We start from the raw sequence: 23,998 nt of genomic DNA on the forward strand, positions 1-23,998 counted from the left end.
AGGAGACTTAATAGAAGTATATAAACTTCTCTGCACTGCCAATGGAGATGGTGAAAGCAGAAATGATAGTGACATTTAAGAGGCATTTAGACAGACACATTCACAGGCAGGGACTGGAGGAAAAAGGAACGTGCCCAGGGTTCATCACTTGAGCAGGTCACCCCTTTAGCCTCTACATTATATGATGGGAAAGTGCTCTCTTAAAAAGAACTTAGTGTCCATGCTTAGATTCCTAACTTTGCATGTAGTATGAAATTGTAATTAGATGCTGTAGCAATCAGCGGGTCAGGTGAGCATCTCTGGAGAGCATGGATAGGTGATGCTTCGGGACAGCACCTTTCTTCAGACCAGGTCTGAAGAAGGGTCTCAACTCGACACGTACAAGGATAGCACAGTGGTGCACGGGGTAGAGTTGCTGCCTTACAGTGCCAGAGACTCTGGTTCGATCCTGACTACGGCTGTTGTCTGTACTGAGTTTGCACGTTCTCCCTGTGACCAGGTGGGTTTTTTTTCCGGGAGCTCCGGTTTCCACCCACACTCAAATGTCGTACAGGTTTGTATGTTAATTGGTTTCTGTAAATTGTCCCTAGAGTGTAGGATAGTGCTAGTGTACAGGGCGATCACTGGTTGACACGGACTCGGTGGGCTGAAGGGCCTGTTTCCACACTGTACCTCTAAAGTCACTATCCATGTTCTCCAGACAGGCTGACTGACCTGTTGAGTTACTCCAGCACTGTGTGTCTTTTTTGTAAACCAGGATCTGCAGTTCTTTGTTCCTCATAAATTATGAGGCAGTCTACTAATTGGGGATAAAGCTTCTATGTGCTTTTACATCCTGCTGAATGCCTCATTTAACATGACATGAAGTTCTTCAGCCACCCACCTCAGATTTTTCTCCCAATTTGCACATGGCATGGAGGCACAAGAACAGCAAAGCATCTACATTGGTCTCATCCTTCAGTATAATTCTGGTTTTAATGGGGAGAGAGAGAGAACACAATCAAATTCGCTATTCTATCTATTTGCATGTCAAATAATCACACATAAACTTTGTTTATAACTCCTAATTTTGTTGCCATTTCTGATATAAACATACAGTAAATTGCTATTACAACCTCAAAAAGATAGCTTAATTTTTAAAAATATGTTTACAGATAGTTCTGCTACACATGATTGTTGCGTTCCTAAGAAACCCCAGTCTATAGAAAATCACATTGTAAATTCAATGGGGATTAGGGGTAGACTTTCAGACTCACAATTACAAAGTTATCTTCTCACTGGATTTTCAAAAATAATGGGTCATTTTAATAGCAAGAGTTTCATTTGTTACTGAAGGCTAAAAATACTAATAGCTATGCGTGATATTGTTTAATAGAGTATCATTGCACAAGTGTTATTGAATTGCGTGACAATTTTAGTGGCTGCTCCAGGTTAAAGCAGCAGCTGTGATCTTCAGAGACCAGTGTATCCGATTACTGCAGGGAGGTTGCATTGAAACAGTTTAATCCAAGACAGGTTAAGGGCCTGTCCCACTTGGGCGACATTTTCGGCGACAGCCTGAAAAAAGGTTGTCTCATCGTGGTCGGGTCGTGACGCGGCATGACGCGTGGTGACGCATATAGTGACGCGCGGTTTCTCCCTGTCGTCCATGGATTTTGGAATGTTCAAAATCCTGGGGCAACATTTGGGTGTCTCATCATGTCGTGCACCCTATCACACACTGACGTATGCTGTCCAGCGGGTGACGCCCGGTTAGGGTTAGGGACCACAGATGGGCTGTAAAATATTCTTCCTTCAATGCATGGATTTTAAACATTAATATATTAAAATTAATACAATAAAATCAATTGTGCAAATGAAAAGAGGGGAGAGGGGAGTACAGTCCACACTCACTGAATCCATCCCTTTAAAAAGTTAGAGACGGTGATTGGATCTGGAAGCGGACCAATACATCTGTAAATCAAGCTGAACGACTCAGACAACTTTTCATTTGCACAATTGATTTTATTGTGTTAATTTTAATATATTAATGTTTAAAATCCATGCATTGAAGGAAGAATATTTGACAGCCCATCTGTGGTCCCTAACCCTAACCCTAAAACCCTGACCCTGACACGGCGTCACCCGCAGAACAGCATACGTCAGTGTGTATGTCGTATAACGTGATGGTTTTACGGGCGTCAGTCACTGACGCTGGCAGTCACCGAAAAAAATCCCAAAGTGGGACAAGGCCCTTTACTTTCTTTGTTTGTCAAGTTCCAAGCTAACTTTTAAGTGAGTACAAAGTGTTAGAGCAATTCAGTGGGTCAGGCAGCACTTCTGAAGAAAAGGGATGGGTGAGGTTTTGGGTCCCAACCCAAAATGTGACCTTTCCTTCTTCTCCAGAGATGCTGCCTGACCCACTGAGTTACCCTGGCACTTGGGGTATCAACCAGTATCTGCAGTTCTTTGTTTCTACATCCTAACTTTTAAGTGGTTCTCTGGTTCCTGATCACAATCATATTACAGCCAATTTGGCCCATGTAACACAAGTCATGTTACCCAGTTCATCGCTCGCATTACATTCAAATCGTGTTGTGGAAACCCATGTTATAGCAGAACTACCAATGTTCCAGCTCTGTTCCAAGTACCCGGCTCACACTCTGCACCCTGGCCCCGGCCCACTCTCCCGATCACCCACGCGAGCACTAGTATGCATTTTGCCTCGGTTGGTGGTTCTGGAACAAATCCTCGGGCGGAGGTTGCAAGTGCATGGATCCGTAGGCAGTAAACCAGCAGATAATGAGGACGTAAGGATTATGAAATAAAATAAACATATATACTGCCAGCAAAAGTTCAATGCACAAAATAATTTAACCTTTTGTTACTTAAATTATAATATGTGCCCTGCAGCATTTGTACTTTGGGCATACATCATTAAAGGAATTAGCCCTCCTCTATACTTACCGTTTTGCTGTTTCCAGGGTTTGGTCCCAGTTGTTCTGGGCCAAAAACAGTTTCATCTTCAGAACCAGTGCCGGCAGGAATGTGGGGTTGGTGGCAATAATCTGATTGACTGTTTCCAGGGCAACCAGGAAATTCTGCTTCTTCAGAAGGTAATAGACCTGTGGCTCGGAGATTGGAAGGTAGGACAGCAACAATGAATGCAAAACGTAATTTATTTTATGTAACAGACTACTCTAAGCAACCACTCTAATGAATGGACAGGTTTACAGTGAGGGGGGGGGGGGAAGCATTAATAAGAACCTGAGGGGTATTTGTTTTTTACACAAACGATGGTGGCGAATGGAACGAGCTGCTGGAGGAAATAATTGAGGCAGGTACAGTACTATCACAATGTTTAAGAAACATTTAGACATGTTCATGGCTAGGATAGGTTTAGAGGGATATACGCTGAATGCAGGCAGATGGGACTACAGATGGGACATGTTGGTTGGCATGGGCAAGTTGGGCCAAAGGGCCTGTTTCCACACTGTATGACTCTATATTCTACTTGGGTAGCTCACCCCAATGGTATGAGCTTTGAATTCCCCAATATTAAGTAAATAACCGATAATTCCTTGCCCCTTTTCCCCGCCATCTGTTCCAGGTGCTCCACTTGGATGCGCTCCCATTTTTCCCACTATCCCAACACCCTTTCCCATTCACCACTTCTCCTTCCACCTATATCCCTTTCTCTGGCTTCACATTTCACGCCTCACCTCTCCTTTTCTTACATCATTTTGGTTCCTTTTCATCTCTGACATCTGTTCACCCATATAGCAAGAGGTTGGGCAGGCTGGGACTTTAATCCTTGGAGCGCAAGAGGATAAGGGGGTGATCATAGAGGTGTATACGATCATGAGGGGAATAGATACAGGTCGAGCCTTTTACCCAAAGTAGTGGAATCAAGAACCAGAGGTCATGGGTTAAAGGTGAAATGCTGCATTTGCCTTCATTATAACAGGGCTTTCTCCTTAAAAGGTGATTCTTTAGCTTGGAAACACTTGGGATATCTTAGGGAAACGCCAAAGGTATTATTGGGACACAAACCTGTTGCTCATGCACCAAATGCAGAACAACCCATGGCGACCCGGGGGAGATTTACCCAGATACATGTCACAATGTCAGAGGCACAGCAACGGCTCACCTTTCCCATCAGACCAAAGATATCTTTTGAATTCTGCAGTCCTCCTTCTAGGTATCCGATGGCCTTCTTTAAATTCCCAATCTTGCTACTCTTGCCTGCAAGTTCTATCCAGCCTTTAAGTATTAAAGCCTAGCAGCAGTATAAAACAAAATCTCATTAATTCATTCTTTTGGGATCATTGACACAATGGCCGGTGTGCATGTGTACTTAAAATTCTGCACAGTGCTGGAGTAATTCAGCAGGTTAGGCAGCATTTCTGAAGGACGTGGATAGTTGAGGTTTCAGGTCGAGGGCCTTTTTCACTCCGAAGAAGGGTCCCAAACCAAAATATCACCTATCCATGCCTTCCAGAGATGCTGCCTGAAACGCTGAGTTACACCAGCACTTTGTGACTGTTTGATAAATTGTGCAATTCCTTGTATCTAGATAAAATTATTCTTATATTGCTCTACTGACATGTTAAAATATTGTTACTCCTGACGAATGGTGTTGCAGCATTGATAGAACTGCATTTTGGTGCTTTTTTTCTTCAAGAGATAGATTTAGCTCTTAGGGCTAAAGGAATCACGGGATATGGGGAAAAAGCAGGAACGGGGTACTGATTTTAGATAATCAGCCATAATCATATCGAATGGTGGTGCTAGCTCAAAGGGGCCAAATGGCCTACTCCTGCACTTCTACTCCTATTCTTCTATGTTTCTATGGAGTGCTGCACTGCCATAAGAGCAGTCTTCTGGATGAAACTTCTGTTAGCCTTCTCAGTGGACATTAAAGCCCCCTCCAATATTTGGTTTCAAACAGTGATTCATCATCCCTGGTCCCAGGCCAATATTACTACTCAGATCCTGCAGCTCAAACTCACACACAGATACTCCCACAGTGGCCACTCCTCCAGACCCCAGCAAGTTTAACTACACATTTCTGGGTTCAAAATGTCTGTCGGGATCAGAAGGCAGATTTCACTCCCAGCCAACAATCTCCTCTGTATAGCACACAAAGTGCTAGAGAAGCTCAGCGGGTCAGGCAGCATCTGTGGAGAACAAGGAAGGCAACATTTTGGGTTGGGACCCTTCTTCAGTTCCCGACTTGAAACATCGCCTCTCCATATCCTCCATAGATGCTGCCTGACCTGCTGAGTTACTCCAGCACTTTGTGTGTTTTACTGAAGTTTCTGGCATCTGCAGCTCTTCGTGTCTCCAACAATCCTACCTACCTGAATCCCAAACTGATTACTAACCTTGCTTTCCCACTCTCCTCACCAAATGGCCAATTCTCACCCTGACCTCTACACATCATTGGTTCCTAATGCCCAGTGACTGCCAACCCCACCCCATTCTCCCATTTTATTTCCTCCACCAACCCGACCCTCCACTTAACGCCAGCCCCAATCTCACCTGGTGGAGCAGGTAACGCAAATGCCTTGAATGAGGACACGTCTGTAGCACATAATGTCTTGTGTGCTAATGAATTTCTCAGTGATTGGTCCTTGTTGGGGCCTCCTTCAACCAGCTGAATATCATTTCTTTAAAAGGCACAACTCATGTCTGAATTGGCAGATACAAGGAACTGCAGATGCTGGTGTAAAAACAAAAGTGTTGGAGTAACTGCAGGCCAGGCTGCTTCTCTGGAAGACATGGGTTGATGACATTTCAGGTCGGGACCCTTCCTCAGACTAAAACATCACCAATCTAAATCTTCCAGAGATGCTGCCTGACCCATCGAGTTACTCTAGTACTCTGTGCCTAGTTAGTAGTTGGTGGTGATGATTGTGTATTATATTAAGGCTTATTAACCTAAAATGTCCTCTGTGGTCAATTAACCCAAAAACTTGCACAACTCTGCACGTATTGGTCTAGTCCCATTTGCCCACGGCTCTCTAAAATCCTTCCTATCCATATATCTGTCCAAATGTCTTTTAACGGTACAAACATGCTGTACAAATCTCCTGTTCCTCTTGGATACATGTCATGGGATCTATTTGTGTTAGCGACTAACTCACAGAGATCAGGAACCCAGAAGATTAGTTCATTGTCATGTACACTAGAGTGCAATTAAATCCCTTGTTTACATCAAGCTCACAGAATAAACAAAATAATTACAGTAATGATGAACACAACAATAAATACAGCAAGTGCAAAACAACAAAGTGGTACAGGATTGTCGTGCAATCCCTTAAGAACATTTTGAACCTGTACATCACAAGACTGCAGTGGGTTGTCCCTGCTGAAACGAGGAATGGCCCAGATGGGGTCAGTAAAACAACTACCTCGGAGAAGAAAAGTTACAAACTTGTGTCCCACCAAAACTAACCTCAATGAATTGTACTTATCTAGCTTATATACACTACATGTAAGAGGCATTTTGACATTTTCTTCAAAAGGCAGCGGGTGACAGGATGTAGTGTGTAGGAAGGAACTACAGATGCTGGTTTAAACCGAAGATAGACGCAAAAAGGTGGAGTAACTCAGCAGGTCAGACAGCATCTCTGGAGAAAAGGAATAAGTGACGTTTCAGGTCGAAATTGAAGTCTGAAGAAGTCTGAAGAGTCTGAAGAAGAGTCTCGACATCTATAGATGCTGTCTGAGTCGCTGAGTTACTCCAGCTTTTTATGTCTATCTTTAGTAGGATATGGTCCTAATGTGGGCAAATGGGATTCAAATGGGCAAAAAGGTTGGCATGAGTGCAGTGGACTGAAGGGCCAGACGCAGTACATCTCTAATAACTACCATAACAACACGCTTACCATTCTCGCTACCATAGTGGAAACATAACAAACTCTGGAGCGCCATCAAACCAAAACTGATGCCAAGCCATGTAAGGAGATATTGGGACAGGTGACCAGAGATGTGGTCAAAGAGGTGGACTTTAAGGAGCATTTTAATGGGGGACAAGAGGTGTAGAAACGTGGAAGGTTTTGTCAGACATTTCCACCGCTTAAAACATGGGCACCAATTGAATCAGCAAGAGTGCAAAATTTTAGCAGCACAGATACCACCTGGTCATCTAGGACCGTTCCTGTGCTGAGAGGGTCCCATGACCTAGAGTGATGCTTCAGTGTAACGCTGAGGGAAGGGGTCCAACATGTCCTATTTAGTTATTCCAGTGATTCATGTAGCTGGACAAAAAAAATGCAATATCCCATTGAAAGAGATGTAGAGAAGGGAGTCACGATCAATGGGGATGTACAATGGTATGGCAACAGTTCATCAGGAACACATTGTATAGAGTCTGAAGAAGGGTCCCGACCTGAAACGTTGTCTATCCATATGTAGGAAGGAACTGCAGATGCTGGTTTAAACCGAAGATAGATGCAAAAGCTTGAGTAACTCAGCGGGACAAACAGCATCTCTGGAAAGAAGGAATGGATGACATTTCAGGTCGAGACCCTCCTTCTTCCTTGATCTTCAGAGGTACTGTCTGACCTGCTGAGTTACTCCAGCACTTTGTGTCTTTGTTTGTTAACCAGCATCTGCAGTTCATCGTTTCTACGCTTAGAATAGGTACAGTTTGCTTGTTTAGGTAGTTTTGGGAAGTTCTTCGGACACAAGAATCCGCATGTTGTATCTAAATGTGTAGGAAGGAACTGCAGATGCTGGTTTAAACCAAAGATAGACACAAAAAGCTGGAGTAACTCAGCGGGACATGCAGCATCTCTGGAGAGAAGGAATGGATGACGTTTCGGGTCGAGACTCTTCTTCAGACTGGTCTGAAGATCTGTTGTATCTTAATGCTTTGTTGGAGACTCACCTCCTTTGATCCATTAGAAATTTTCATCAGTCGGCTAGAATACTCTCTAGCTTCTTCAAGTCGATCCGTAAACCACAAGGTCATACTAGCATAATATAGCGACTTTTCCCCTGCTGTTTCAAGGCAGTCTTTGAGCCCTGCTTCAAGTTCATGAATGGCATCCTGGTCTTAGAAAGGTAACATGATCATTGATTATTATAGTGGCAGGAAATAACATTTTGGGGGCACAGATCTCTTCCCAGTGCACTTGTCAAACTGACAAGAAAGTGGCACGCACGGGCACGCACACAAGCGCGCACAAGCATCCACGCACACACTGTATTGTGTTCTTAAAATTCATGTCGTCTGACTTAAATGAAACCAAATTTTGGAACGCAGCCAAGGATAAATTTCCATCCCACTGTGTAAACTGCCTACTTATCAATTGGGTGTATTTATCACCATATCAATGGTGTATTTAGTTTTAGTTCACCTTCGAGATACATCGCAGAAACAGGCCCTTCGACACACTGAGTCCACGCCGACCAATGATAACCTGTACATTAGCACTATCCCACACACAATTTACAATTTTTACCAAAGCCAATTTACCTACAATCCTGCACATCTTTGGATTGTGGGAGGAAACCGGAGCACTCGGGGACAACCACGCGGTCACCGGGAAAATGTACAAACTCTGTACAGCCAGCACCTGCAATCAGGAGACATCCTGGGTCACTGGCACTGTAAGGCAGCACCTCTACTGCGCTACTGAGCCACCCTAAAATAAAACCAAAGCTTGAAACACAGCCAAGGATAAATTTCCATCCCATTCTGTAAACTGCCTACATATCAATATAAATGTATATACATAAATCATAGAACATTGAAAACAACAGGCCAAGATCAGGTCCTTCGACCCACAATAGTTGTGCCAAACATAATGCCAAGATAAACAAATGTTATCTGCCTGCATGTCATTCATTTCACTCCATTCCCTGCATATCCATGTGCCTATCTAAAAGTCTCTTAAATGTCACTATCTTATATGCCTCCACCACCACCCCTGGCAGCACATTTAGGCACCCACCACGCTCCGTGTAAAAAACGCCCCACACATCTCCTTAAAAGTTTGCCCCTCTCACCTTAATGCTATGCCCTCTAGTACTTGACATTTGCTCCCTGGGGAAAAGGTTCTGACTGTCTACCCCATCTCTGCCTCTCATAATTTTATACCTTTCCATCAGGTCTTCCCTCAACTTTCAGCATTCCTGAGAAAGCAATCCAAGTCTGTCCAACCTCTCCTTATAACTTGCACTCTCTAATCCAAGCTGCATCCTGATAACCCTCTTTCTGCACCCTCTCCAAAACCAGAACAATGCCTGGATTAGGGAGTATTATCTACAGGAAAAGGTTGGAAAGACTTGTCTAGAATGCCAGAGTTTGTGGGGAGAACTGATAGAAGTATATAAAAATTATGAGAGGCATGAATAGGGTAGACAGTCAGAACCTTTATCCCGGGATGGAAATATCAAATATCAAATCAAGGGCAAAGTTTAAAAGAGATGTGCCGGTTTGTTTGTTTTTTACACACAGAGGGAAGTGAGTTACTGGAACGCTATGCTGGGGGTGGTGGTTGAGACATATACAATAGTAACATTTAAGAGACTTTTGGATAGGCATATGGATATGCAGGGAATGGAGGGATACGGATAATGTGTAGGTGGATGGGAGTTGATCTTTGCATCATGTTTGGCACAGACATTGTAGGCCGAAAGGTCTGTTCTTGTGCTGTACTGTTCTATGCTCGATTTTCTTTATGTTCTATAAATTTGTGCCATGTAAAACAGATCAACATAGTTGTAATTTTTTTTCTTAAATCAATACTATAAACGTAACATCATGATTTCAGATTTTTCTTTTTCAATTTTGTGTAAAAACAATGAAAACGTTCTTTCCTTTTATCAACATGCACAAAATATTTTTAAATGGTATCATTCATGAAAAGTTTTATCATGCACGTTCTTTGGGGTGTGAGAGGAAACCAAACCCTACACTCTAGGGGCAATTTAATAGAAGCCAATTAACCTACAAACCCACATCTTTGGGATGTTGGAAGAAACCCACGTGGTCACAGGGAGAACATGCAAACTCCACACAGACAGCACCTGAGGTACAGATAAGTACTTTATGGCTGGCATGGACATGATGGACTGAAGGGGCTGTTATTGTGCTGTACGACTCTGTGGTTATAACTCTATTCCTGTCAACTCACCCCAGATTCTATCACCCACCTACACACTCGGGACAATTTACAGAAGCCAATTGACCTCCCAACCATTTGGGAGGAAACCGGAGCACCTAGAGGAAAACCACGTAGTCGCAAGCAGAACATGCAAACTCCACGCATAAAGCAGCCACGTCAGGACCAAACCCAGGTCGCTGGAGCTGTGAGGCAGTAGTTCAACTAACTGCGCACCCCATGACTTGTCCAGTTAAACATGAATGTTCTCTAGCCGTGAATGCTGCAATTGTGCGATGAGCCCGCTGCCCTTAATTCACATTTCCACTCTCCCTTCAAGACAGGCGACCCATGAAAATGCTACTGATAAGATAACAGCAGGGCAATGAAATTATGCCTAAAAGTTGCAGGAGAAAACCAATCAAGATTCGATAGTTATCCACCCATTTCTCCAGTGATTTAATCAGTGAATCCAACGAGTATTTCAACGTGTCCTTGCCTGCCCATAATTATTTTGACTTATTAACAGTTCAATGTTCATGGGATTAAATTAATCTGCAGCGAATCTTGAGGCACCTACCAATTACTGAGCTCTTTCTGTGAGCATGAATGAGAGCAATAATTGAACACAATGCCACGGTCTGCTTGTCCCTGATGGCCTCGAGGTCTCTGATGGCTTCTTGGATACGACCTGCAAGAGGTAGTGCAACATATTTAGGAGCAGAGTACATGGGAACCACATTCACACTGATGAACCATTGTGTAATATGTGTGTCCACTGTTGTTGCTCGGTCAATGGTCAGTGTCCAGTTGAGCATCAATACACAAGGAGATCACAAACAGTGGTGGAGATTACCCGGTCCATCACGGGTACTCATCTCCTCACCATCGAAGAGATCTACAGGAGAGATCTACCCCAAAAAGGCAGCAGCCAACATCATCAAGGACCCACACCACCCTGGCCACATTCTCATTTCATTCCTGCCGTCGGGAAGGAGGCTGTAAGGAGTAGCCTCTTCCCAACGACCGTCAGGCTATTAAACCCTATGAACTACAACTAAACACTGAATTACGTACAGCTTTGGTTGCACTCGGGACATCTCCAGATTCAGAGACAGTTTCTTCCCAGCTGTTATCAGGCAACTGAACCATCCTACCAACAACTACTAGAGAGTGGCCCTGAGCTACTATCTACCTCATTGGAAATCCTCGGACTATCTTACTGGACCTTATCTTGCACTAAATGTTATTTCCTTTATCATATCTCTGTATACTGTAGACGGCTCGATTGTATTCATGTAGTCTTTCTGGTTATTGGTTAGCATGCAACATAAAGTTTTTCACTGTTCCTCGGTACATGGGACAATATTAAGCCTAAACCTAAAGCTGATTATATTTATGTATAGTTTATCTGAACTGGTAGGATAGCACTCAAAACAAAGTTTTTCACTGTACCTCGGTATACGTGACAATATTAAACCTAAACCTGATCGTATTTACATATAGCATATCTGATCTGTTTGGATAACATGCAAAACAAAGCTTTTCACTGCACTGCACACACGTTACAATAATAGACCTAAACTCTAGAACCAAGGGTCACAGTCTCAGAAAAAAGAAAATAATCTTCAAGAATGAGGTGATAAACAGTTTTGTCACTCACAGGGTGATGATTCATCAGTATTTTCCACCTTAGAGAGCTCTGCATGTTCAATCACTGATTGAGTCCAAAACATGGATAATAAGGGAATTAATTAATTCCCTCAAGACCACCTGCTTCATCTTCATCCGCAGGTGACTGGATGACACCTTACATCTAAGCCCTAATTATCGGCTTTTTATTTTTTTCATCACTTTTTTGTATGGCTTTGTAAATATTTGATTAGTGTATAAATGTAAATAATTTGGTGTACATATAGCTGCTGGTGTACATATGGTGTACATATAACTGCTAAATTTGTATAAGATAATTATAAGCAGTTGAATAAGGGGTGGGAATTAATAAGCTTTGGCTTCTTCCTGCTCCTTTTCGGACACATACGATTTCATTTATTTATAGATATTGTTTATGACACTTTATAAATATTCTTGTTTTGTTTTTTGTATGCTGTTTCACACTTGCTTTTTATTCTTTTATTCTGTTCGAAATAAAGTATTAAATAAATAAATAAAAAGGTACATAGAGCAGGGGATTAGAAATTAGGTCAATGATCAGACATGGCCTTGATGAATGGTGGGGCATACTTGAAGGGCCAGATAGCCTACCCCTGGTTACTGTAGCTTTTGCTTTCATGGAGAAGACGGGAGAAGATGGATCTGTTTTCCCCGGTACTTTGAGGGGACATAATTGATGTAAGGTTATGAGGGAAATAGGTATGATAATTTTCAGCATTACCTTCCATTAAATCTCCAAAAGCTTTGAAGAAAAGCAGCACTGGATCATCACGGCATACCTCTAGACCTTCTACGGCAACGTTTAGTAAGTGGTTGAAATAGTTCTCTTGATAGTAGTAAGTTATCGAGGCCTGAAATAAAAGTGCAGGAAAAATGTCATTTATAGTCATATACTCATACAGCACGGAAACAGGTCCTTCAACCCAACTTGCCCATGCCGGCCAAGATGCCCCATTTGTGCCAGACCCGCCTGCCCATGTTCACCCACATCACTCTAAACCTTTCCTATCCATGTACCTGTCCAAGTGTCCTTTAAATGTTGTCGTAGTACCTGCCTCAACTACATCCTCCGCCAGGTCATTCCATATACCCACTATCCTCCAAAAATGTGCAAAAATGATGAATAGTCCAAGTGTGAAGGGAATGAAACGTAGCGTAATTTCCCGTGGCATGGTTTAAAGGAGGTGTAAGGGGGCAAATCTTCCTACGCAGAGGGTGGTGGGTACCTAGAACGCTCTGCTAGGGGTGGTGTTGGAGACAGATATGATGGTGGCATTTAAGAGACATTTAGTTAGGCACATGGATATGCATGGAATGGTGGAATGGAGCGATATAGATTATATACAGGCAGATAAGAGTTGGTCTTGGCATCATGTTCGGCATAGACATTGCGGGCAGAAGGGCCTGCTCCAGCACCGTACTGTTCTATGCTCTATAATTTTCACTGGGTTCCTTGGATGCAACATTGCTCTGTAGATTTACAGTATCACCAGAAAATAATTTGCTGATAACATGAAACTAAGTTGAAAAAATGAATAGTGCTTGAGAATGCAAAGAGGCAAATGGAGTGGGGAGACACAAGGAACTGCAGATGTCAGAATATTGAGCAAATTGCAAAGTGCTGGAGGAATTCATTGGGTCAGGCAGCATCTGTGGAGGGAATGGATGTTTGAGTCATGACCCTTCTTGGAGTGCAGGGCAAAAATGTTCAATCATCCATTCAGATCAGGAAGAATAACCCAGAAATTGTTTTTGTTTAATTTAGAGATACAGCATGGAAACAGGCACTTCTACCCACCGAGACCACGCCGACCAGTGATCACCCCTACACTAGTTCTACCCTACATGCAAGGGACGATTTTACAGAAGCCAATTAACCTACAAACCTGCACGTCTATGGAATGTGGGAGGAAACCAGAGCACCCGGAGAAAACCCACACGGTGAGAACATACAAACTCTGTACAGACAGCACCCGTAGTCAGGATCAAATCAGGGTCTCTGGCCCTGTAAGGCAGCAGCTCTATTGCTGCCCCACTGTGCTGCCCTGAAAGACAGTCAATTAAAAAAAAATTCTAGATAACTCCGCTGGTCAGACAGCATCTCTGGATAGGTAACATTTCGGGTCTGTACCTTTCTCCAATCTGATTTTTTTTTAAATAGTATAAGACTGGAACATATGAGTGTTCAAAGTAGCAATGTTACAAAATTTTGAGATTTAAAAAATCAAGTCTGTAATTTATCCCATCAGATAAAGCATAAAAAGAAGTTTAATTTGACACCTAATTCACTTTCATATCTCATGTATTTAAAAAGTTATGGCCATTTTCATACTCGGAAATTAGCATCTTGTTCCCTATTGATTTTCTATGGACGTAACAAAAAAGCTGTGATCGTGGACAGTCAAAAGCCCATAACTTTCTTAAAAATTAAGAGAACTGAATGAAATTTTCAGTTATCATAGATTGAACCATTCTGAAACAAATATAAAATAATCTTACTTGGATGACCTGAAATTAAAGCATATAATTAGTTAGTTACCCAAGTGTAGCTAATTTCAAACTTCAATTGCTAGATTTAAACATCTATCCATTTCTTAATAGATGATTAACATTTTTAAATAGCCTAAGTGTGCAAATAATATTCATAAATAATTCACAATAAAACATGATTTTAAAATCTCATTTACATTAATTTATAGGCCAAATGGAAGGAATTTAGTGTTCAATTGCTGTAAATTAAAGTCCATTTTAAATCAGCTTTCTAGTGGGATCCTGTGAACGCGCTGGTTTAGAACGTTCACATTGCGGTAGATTTGTGCCCTCAAATGCCCAGAAAAATACTGCGGGATATAATGGGGCCAAAATGAGCTACTCGCAATATTAAACTTTGTATAAAGGGATCTTAAGAAGCCCTTTTTAATGTAAAAATAAGCTACATACCTTCTGTTATTTGCTCTATGAGACCGACAGCTGCCGTTGGTCGCGGGTTTAGAGATTGATTTTTAAACTACTATAACTATTATCCAAGGCCTTTAAAACTAATAATAGCTTTTGCGACGGGGTCCAGCGATTTTTCGTTAATAATTAACTAGGCTGAACATCTTCGATTTGAACAGCCTAGAGAAAATCGCGTTTTAAACCCGCCCCCTCTAAACGGCGCCAAAATCGCGCACACCCGCAGCGACAGATTTTCAGCGACGCTTCAGGTAGGCTTTGCAACATACCTAATCAAAGGGACAGGGTATCCTTACACAATGAGAGTTGCTGACAGCCAAAACGTTGGTACAGCAGGCAACAAAGAAGGCAAGTGACATGTTCATAGATCAGTACAGTACAGACTCCATCCCCTTCTCCCAATTTCTCCGTCACCGCCGCATCTGCACCCAGGATGAGGTGTTACACGCCAGGGCATCGGAGATGTCCTCATTCTTCAGGGAACGGGGGTTCCCTTCTTCTACTATAGATGAGGCTCTCACCGGGGTCTCTTCTATACCCCGTAACACTGGTCTCACTCCCCATCCCCCCACTCGTAACAAGGGCTGAGCCCCCCTTGTCCTCACCTTCCACCCTACCAGCCGTCACATATAACAAATAATCCTCCGACATTTTCGCCACCTCCAATGGGATCCCACCACTGGCCACATCTTCCCAACTTCTCCCCTGCTTGCTTTCCACAAAGACCGCTCCCTCCATAACTCCCTGGTCAATTGGTCCCATCCCACCCAAACCACCCCTTCTCCTGGCACTTTCCCTTGCAACTGCAGGAAATGCTACAATTGTCGCTTTACCTCCCCCCTTGACTCCATTCAAGGACCCAAGCAGTCTTTCCAGGTGCAGAGATTCACCTGCACCTCCTCCAACCTCATCTATTGCATCCGCTGCTCTAGGTGTCAGCTGCTCTATCTACATTGGTGAGACCAAGCGTAGGCTTGGCGATCGCTTTGCCCAACACCTCCGCTCGGTTTGCATTAACCAACCTGATCTCCCGGTGGCTCAGCACTTCAACACCCCCTCCCATTCCGAATCGGACCTTTCTAACCTGGGTCTCCTCCATGGCCAGAGTAAGGCCCACCGTAAATTGGAGGAGCACCTCATATTTCGCTTGGGCAGTTTACACCCCAGCGGAATCAACATTGACTTCTCCAATTTCAGGTAGTCCCTGCTTTCTCCTCCCCTTCTCAGCTCTTGCTCCATAGATGCTGCCCCACCCGCTGAGTTTCTCCAGCATTTTTGTCTACCTTCAATTTTCCAGCATCTGCAGTTCCTTCTTAAACAGTATAGTCCACCATGCCTGTGCCAAGCATGATGCTGAACATAACTAATTCCTTTTGCCCACATGCAATCCATATCCTCCTTCCCCTGCATAACAATGTGCTTATCTAAAAGCCTTATGAATGCCACTATCATATCTCCTTCCACACCACCCCTGGCAGCACATTCTAAGCACCCACCACTCTCTGTAAAAACTAGCCTGGCGCATTTAAACCCCCCCCCATTCACTGTAAAGTTACGCCCTCTAGCATTTTCACCCTGGGGAGAAAGGTTCTGTCTACCCTATCTGTACCTTTCTTAATTTTGACCTTCCTTTCAAGAGGAATTGAATACAATTGAGTAGGGTGGCACAGCACCAGTGACCCGGGTACAATCCTGACCACGGGTGCTGTCTGTACGGAGTTTGTACATTCAATCAATCAATATCAATATCAGTTTTATTCGTCACTTGCACATAAGTGGTGTACAAGCTCAAATATCCTCAAAGGTGGTTAAGAAGCGACTTGCAATACTGGTCTTCACGATGCAGAAACAAGGAACTGCAGCTGCTGGTTTACAAAGAAAAAGGACACAAAGTACTGGGGTAACTCAGCGGGTCAGGCAGTATTGGTTGGAGCAATAAATATAGCTGGAGAGTGTACAACGAACATTGACGAGGATGTTGCCAGAACTTGAAGGCCTGAACTACATGGAGTGGTTGAGCAGGCTAGGACTCTAATCTTTGGAGTGTAGCTTGATGGGTGATCTTGTAAAGGTGTATACGACTATGAGATGAATAGAGAGGATGAATGCACAGAGGACATAGGTCTAAGGTGAAGAGGTAGAAGATTTAATGGGAATCTGAGGGGCACTTTTTTTTACGCAAAGGGTGGTGGGTAGGTGGGTATATGGATCGTGCTGACGGAGGAGATAGTTGTGGGTACTATAATGACATTTTTAAAAAATTTGGACAGATACATAGATAGGGAATTAAGAGGGTTATGGGCTAAACGCAGGCAGGTGGAACTAGTGTAGATGGAACATATTGGTCGGCATGGGCACGTTGGGCCAAAGGGCCTGTTTCCACGCTCTGTGACTCAAAATACAAGGAGGTTATGCTTCAACTTTATTAAACCTTGTCAGACCACAGCTGGCATAGCGAGTCCATAGACAATAGGTGCAGGTGTAGGCCATTCGGCCCTTCGAGCCTGCACACTATAGGAAAGAAGCTGTAGCACTAGAGAGGGTGCAGGGGAGATTCGTCAGGATTTAGCCTGGGGTGGATCTTTTTAGACTGAGGAGGGTGGGCCTGTTTTCCCTGGAGCATTGAGGGGACATAATTGAGGTATATAAGATTAAGAGGGACATGGACAGGGTAGTCTGCAGGAAATCTGCCCTCGTCAGAGATGAATGAAACTAGAATAAATTTAGGGTAGAGATTAATAGATTTAAAGTGGATCTGAGGCGGCGGCTATTATATTACCTGGAGAGTGATGAGTACCTGCAATGCACAGCCCGAGCGAGTGGTGGAGTCACTGACAGCATTTAGGAAGAGTCTGCATAAACATGTGAATCACTTTAGCATAGAAGGCTATGGACTGAATGCTGAAAGGTGGGATTAAAATGGATGGATCCCCACGGGTCAGAATGAGGGTGATGGCTGAATGGCCAATTTATTTAGAGTTCTATGACTGTTTATCTTGAAAGTAAGAAATAATATCTGCAGTCAGGAGGCAGTGAATCTTTGGACAATCTTTATTCCCTTTATCCTGTATCTGTACACTGTGGACAGCTCGATTGCAATCACGTATGGTCTTTCCGCTGACTGGATAGCACGTAACAAGAAGTTTTTCCATTGTACCTCAGCACACGTGACAATAAACTAAACTAAACCCATTTGGTATGTGAGAAATGTAACAATCGTGCAAAGAAGAGAGTGCAGAGTAGATTCACCAGGACGTTGCCTCGATTGGATAACTTAAGTTATGGGGAGAGATCGGATAGACTGTGCTTGTTTTTCCTGGAGCGCTGGTGGCCAACCTTGCACCAGCCTCCCCATGTTAAAGGATGTCACACACAGGCGTCCACCTGTAGGGACATAAAGTCTGCGGCTCCATCCATCCAATGACCCATGGAAAGGCCTAACAAGGAGGACCATAGGACATAGGAGCAAAATTAGGCCATTCGGCCCATCAACTCTGCTCTGACATTCCAATCACGGCTGATCTATTTTTCCCTCTCATCTCCATTCTCCTACCTTCTCCCTGCAACCTTTGATGCCCTTACTAGTCAAGAATTTATCAATCTCCGCTTTAAAAATACCCAATGACTTGGTTTCCACAGATTCACCACCTCCTGCCTAAAGAAATTCCTCTTCATCTACCTTCTAAAGATGTGTCAATTTATACTGAGGCTGTGCCCTCTCACACTAGTGGAAACATCCTCTACACATTCACTCTAGGTCCTTCATTATTTAGTAGGTTTCAACGCAATCTCCCCTCATCCTTGGAAACTCCAGGCCAATCATACTCCACTTGGAACTATCAACAACAAAGATGATTACCATACCGAAAAATAAATACTTTTTTGAAACAACTTCTTGAACATACCAATGTGATGGATTCTTTTGCAGACATGGTACAGGTCAGACAGTGGGAACCTTCCCCTTTGTATTTATTCCCTGCGGTTAGAAAAAGAAGAGAAGAAAGTAAAAATAATAAATCATGATTACAATTATGAGCAACAACAAAACGAAGATGCTGCAGCAACGACGAAAATTGTTGGACATGTTATAAAGTTTAACTGCCAGAAAGCTGCCTCTTGCCTATGGTCTGCCCGACAACCACCTCGCCCCCCCCCGCCGGGCTGCCGGCAGTGTTGCGATTCAACCTGGGGCGGGGCCGCGGGGCCACGTGGCTCCCATTGTCCCACAGCAGGGGGCGCCACTGGGCCGGGCCAGACCGGTGGGGAAACTTTTTAAAAACTTCAAACTTTTTCAAACTAATTGGAAGTTTATTTTTGGAACCAATTTACGCACAAATGTCGTTAAATCGGAGAAATTGTAAACTTTCTAACGTATTTCCTTCTCTGATGTGCACAATTAAACCGGCTCCTTTTTAACTGAACGAGCACATTTAATTATTTTTAAAAGGACGCGTGCAATATTAAATCTTTCCTTTTTAAACTGAAATAACACATTTAATTATTGTTTAAAGTACGTCAATATTAATCGGATCCTTTTTAAACGAACGAGCATATTTAATGATTTTTAAAAGTGTGTGTGCAATATTAGCTCCTTTTTAACTGATTGAACGCATATCATTATTTTTTTTAATGTGTAATATTAGATAGATCGCTCCTTTTTAACTGAGCGAACACATTTAATTGTTTTAAAGAGTTTGCGCTTAATATTAGATCGTTCCATTTTAACTGAACGAACACATTTGATTATTTGTGAAGAATGTGCGCAAAGTTAAATCGCTACTTTTTAACAACGTAATTTTTTTTTAAAGTATGTAGCCTCCCGCACATGATGGAAATCGGATGGGATGGGGGGGGGCACAAAAATATATTTATTTACACCCGAGTGCTTCCAGCATTTACTGTGCTTTTTAATTTGCGATTTGCAGCATCGACTGTATTTTTATTTAGTTCAAACCAAAGATCATAGAGCTCGATGATCTTTGGTTCAAACGGTCTTTTGGTCTAATCGTGTTAATTTATTAATCAATTAAGAAAAGATTTAGTCATTTAACAGATAAAAATGGTAAATGAATGGTTAATATATCGATAAATGATTAGATAAATGATTGATTGATTAGATACACGATTGGTTGAATGATTAGGTAGATAAATTTAAAAAAAAAGATAGATAGGTGAATAGTTATGCATGTATTTTGTAGTGCAACCATGGAATTACAAATACAAGAGAGGCTGGAGTTGCAAGGTTTCATTTGGATGAGACCAGGATGCGATGCAGCGACACTCTGGAAATAAGCGAAACCTGGTTAACAGTTCTAGCCCAAAACACAAGGTGTTAGTGGCACCTATGGGTCAGGCAGCATCTAAGGAATGAAATGGGAATGTTCCCAATGAGTTTCATCAGGACTTCAGTCTGTCTTAGTTTGACGAAGGGAAAGTCAACTGCAGTTAGCCAAGTCTTTCAGTCCCAGTGGAAACAGGTCCTTCGGCCGCTGACCGAGTCCATGTTATCCCACTTTCGCTACACGCTCGGGGCAATTTAATAGAAGCCAATTGACCTGCAAACCCACATCTTTGGGATGTTGGTCACAGGGAGAACGTGCAAACTCCACACAGACAGCAGCCGAAGTCGGGATCGAACCCGTGAGGCAGCGGCTCTACTTGCTGCGCCACTCCGCGGTTCAGGAGGAGGAATCAAAGTCGGGGTCTGGGAACAAAAACATGTCCCACGACCTGTAGACGCGAGGTGTCGGGTGTACTGCGGCCACAACGCAGGTAATGCAAGTGTGAGGGGGAAACCTCTGACATGTTCTTCACCTGATGGCAGCTGAGCTCACCCCGGCTGTGTGGACAATTACCCGGGAGGGGGCGCTGCCGTTGGAGTTCAGGGAGGGGGCGCTGCGGCCAGAGTTCAGGGAGAGGAGTTCAGGGAGGGGGCGCTGTAGCCGGAGTTCAGGAAGGGGGCGCTGCGGCCGGAGTTCAGGGAGGGGGCGCTGTAGCTGGAGTTCAGGAAGGGGGCGCTGCGGCCGGAGTTCAGGAAGGGGGCGCTGTAGCTGGAGCCGGAGTTCAGGGCGGGGGCGGCCATCTCTGTCGCTGACGCTGGGTCTAGGAGCTGCGGGTCCCGCCACTGCGAGGAGGAGGAGCGGTGAACAGGGCAACGATGGGCGGCTCCCAGAGCACCGACATCCCCAGTGGGGGCAACGACGGCTTCCACGTACACGGGGTGGGTATGAAGCAGACGGGGGCCCGGGGAGGGCGAGGGTCAGCGCCAGCCTGGCAGCCGGTGACAGAGGACGGGCCGCGTCCACCCGCCTCGGGCTCGGGCTCGGTCTGGAGCAACACCTGCATTCACTCAGCGACCCAACATTGTAAAAGTTGCCTTTAAGTTTTGTTCAAAACTTTAAAAGTGCTGGAGTAACTCTGCATCAGTTGGGGGGATGGACTCGCCTTCAGATCTGGTTTAAGTTTTGCTGCTTTCCTTTGCATCCAACAACATATTCATTCCTTTCCCTTGCGAATTCGGGAAAGTGATTTAAAACTCAACAAACTGGAGCTTTTGTGAGGGTCCTGGAATGAAAGTACAGTTGATGCCAAAACAAATGGATTACAGCTTGGTTTGGGAATAATTCTGACCAAGAACATAAGAAATTGCAGAGAGTTGTAGATGTAGCCCAGTCCATCGCACAGACCGGACACCCCACCATTAACTCCATTTCACAATGCCTCGGGATAGCAGCCAACGTAATCAAATACTTGCCTCACCCCGGTCATTCCTCCTTCTCCCTGCTCCCGTCGGGCAGAAGGTACAGAAGTATGAAAGTGTGCATCACCAGACTTGGGAACAACAACAACTTCCCCTCTGTTAACAAACTTCTGACAGGTCCTTCCATAAGCTAAGGCAGCACAGGGGCACAGCGGTAGAGTTGCTGCATTGCAGCGGCAACGATGCAGGTTCGATCCTGAGTACGGGTGCTATCTGTACAGAGTTTGCACATTCTCCCTGTGACCAAGTGGATTTTCTCCGGGTGCTCCGGGTTCTTCCCACATTCCAGTGATGTGCATGTTTTTTGGCTAATTGCCTTCTGTAATATTATCCTTAGTGTGTAGGATGGAGCTAGTATACGGGTGATCGTTGGTCTGTAAGGACTCGGTGGGCTCAAGGGCTTGTTTCCACGCTATATCTCTAAAGCCAGGGTGCTGTCCGAAACATACTGTCCAATAAGCAAGTTCGGTAGTCCGACTGCGCATGCCCAGGTCATAGGTCACTCGCCATAAACATTGTCGTTAGCGGATTTGCTGAGTGTTATCAGACCTTCGTTTCATCCATATTTTCCAGCTTTGATTCTTCTAGGTAAGAAAATACTGCTTTCAAACTATGAATTAGTTGTATTTATTGTTCCTTTGTATAAAGCGACAATGATTTTGTCGTTTTTATTGCTTTATGCTTCGTTGAGTGCTTTATGCTTCTTGCTGCTCCGTGGGGGTCAGGATTCAATTTCAGGGCCGACCCCGTCCTCTCCCAGGTGTCCCGACCCTGTCCGGAGGCAACCAAAGGTGTCGGGCCAGGCTCGTAGCCGGCGCGGGGGTGGGGGGGAGGCGCAGGCTCCAGTGGGCCAGGGACCGTCGGCTGCACTTCTCTCCTTGTCCAGTGGCTGATGGTTTCCCCCTCGGTGGAGGGCATGAGTCATTACAAACAGTGAGTCAGTCGGAGCTGGGATAGGCAATCAGTTCCATGGGAGCTTCTTGTAATCTTCCGGCATCAAAGGCCCTGCTGGTGGAGGGTGTTGTGACTCAGAAGGGAAGGTTTGGTGGCAGCGGGGGCCGAGCGCCGGTCATCGGCAGGGTTGCACACGGGGTGCTGCGGTAGATTGACGGGTCAGGCAATATCTCTGGAGAAAGGTCTTGACCCGAAACGTCACCCATTCCTTTTCCCCGGGGATGCTGCCTTTCCAGCTGAGTTGCTGAATCACTTTGTGTGTATCACCGTTGATGGCTTTTGCCGGTGCCAGGGGGGGGTTGGCCGGCGGCTGCTGGGTGGGGCCGGTAGTGTGGCTGGCGGTCCCCTTCCCGTCGGGCAGCGGGTTCCTCAGGAGTAGGAGCGGGGTTGGGCTGGTGTAGGCGCTTCTCCGCGCTGGCTGTGGGTTTGGGGCCGCCGCTGCTCTGGGATCGCCACGGACGTGGGGTGGGACACTTTGGGGGGGGGGGGGGGGAAGGTGGGGGCGCAGCAGTCCAGTGATGGTTCGGCAACGCTTGCGGCGCCGGGGACCCAGGTTCGATGAGGCGCGGGTCCATGCGCGCTCTCCCCTGTCTCCCATTCGCATCTGCCCCCTCTCTCTCGCTGGTACACCCCGCTCTCCCCCTACCTGGCACCCCTGTTCCTCAGATTAAATATTTTTACACATAAATTATGAATAAAGTTAAGAATTTATACACAGTTTCTTCCGCCAGCGCTTTATTTGCTTTTTCTTTATGGCGAATGACCTTTGATAAATCCAATGATTCCTTGCGTTTTTTGGAATACCAAACTCGTTTTTTTGTCAGGAACTATTTTGCTACAATACTGGCAACTAGATTCTGCTCTCTGTTTCTTCCTCTTTGCTCTACCTATTGTACATGAGTTTGGCTTGATTATATTTAGGTATAATATTATCTGATTTGATTTGATAGCATTTGACAGTTTTTCACTGTACCTTGGTATATGTGACAATAATAAGCCTAAACTTAAATCAAAAGAAATTTGCACAAGAAAAACTTCACAGAACAAATCAGAAAAGGCTGAGAGAAGTCAATTAGGGAGAAGGTGAGGAAAGGATGATTAGGACAAAAGGAATATATTTGATAGGAGGAAGCCAAGGTTACATGGGGATTTTTCTGTATACTTAAACAGAAAATGGTGGCAATGCAATGTCTGAAAGAGAAAAAGTAGCGGTTCATTTTTACACCTGAAGTCAACCCCTGTTCAAAAGTTAGTTTGAAAAATTATAAACCAAAACAAGCAATAGATATTATAAATGCTCAGAGTAATAGTCAGGTATTGCAAAAGAGAAAGGAAATAGTGTACAGAAGATAGTTTGCTGCAACGGAGAAGATGCAGGTAACAAAAAATTGCAAGGTAGATTGGGAATATATCCTTAACATTTGAGAGGTCCGTTCAAGAGTCTGATAACAGCGGGGAAGAAGCTGTTCTCATTAATTAGTTCGTTTTCAAAGATTAAACCAAAAGGAAGTCAATAGACACATTTTCAGAGAACCTTTTTTTAATGGAATCTTGCTGT

At 44.2% G+C, this 23,998-nt stretch overlaps 2 protein-coding genes across 2 annotated transcripts in view; one reads left to right on the forward strand and one right to left on the reverse strand.

The window, feature by feature from the left end:
• The window catches only part of ttc21a (tetratricopeptide repeat domain 21A), a 76,507-nt gene extending 57,810 nt beyond the window's left edge, over nt 1–18,697 (reverse strand). Inside the window, exons 1-6 of the mRNA XM_033039297.1 lie at nt 18,632–18,697; nt 12,493–12,622; nt 10,678–10,788; nt 7,832–8,043; nt 4,130–4,258; nt 2,947–3,104 (exon numbers count right to left, since the gene is read on the reverse strand). Coding sequence (XP_032895188.1) covers nt 2,947–3,104; nt 4,130–4,258; nt 7,832–8,043; nt 10,678–10,788; nt 12,493–12,622; nt 18,632–18,658 — 767 coding nt within the window. The 5' untranslated portion in view covers nt 18,659–18,697. The remainder of the gene's footprint in view (nt 1–2,946; nt 3,105–4,129; nt 4,259–7,831; nt 8,044–10,677; nt 10,789–12,492; nt 12,623–18,631) is intronic.
• A 2,083-nt stretch (nt 18,698–20,780) lies between these two features.
• The window catches only part of gorasp1 (golgi reassembly stacking protein 1), a 33,836-nt gene continuing 30,618 nt past the window's right edge, over nt 20,781–23,998 (forward strand). The window contains exon 1 of the mRNA XM_033043712.1: nt 20,781–20,946. Within this exon, the coding sequence (XP_032899603.1) occupies nt 20,884–20,946 (63 nt within the window). The 5' untranslated portion in view covers nt 20,781–20,883. The remainder of the gene's footprint in view (nt 20,947–23,998) is intronic.

Source organism: Amblyraja radiata, chromosome 2 (assembly GCF_010909765.2).
Source record: "Amblyraja radiata isolate CabotCenter1 chromosome 2, sAmbRad1.1.pri, whole genome shotgun sequence".
Taxonomy (NCBI): domain Eukaryota; kingdom Metazoa; phylum Chordata; class Chondrichthyes; order Rajiformes; family Rajidae; genus Amblyraja; species Amblyraja radiata.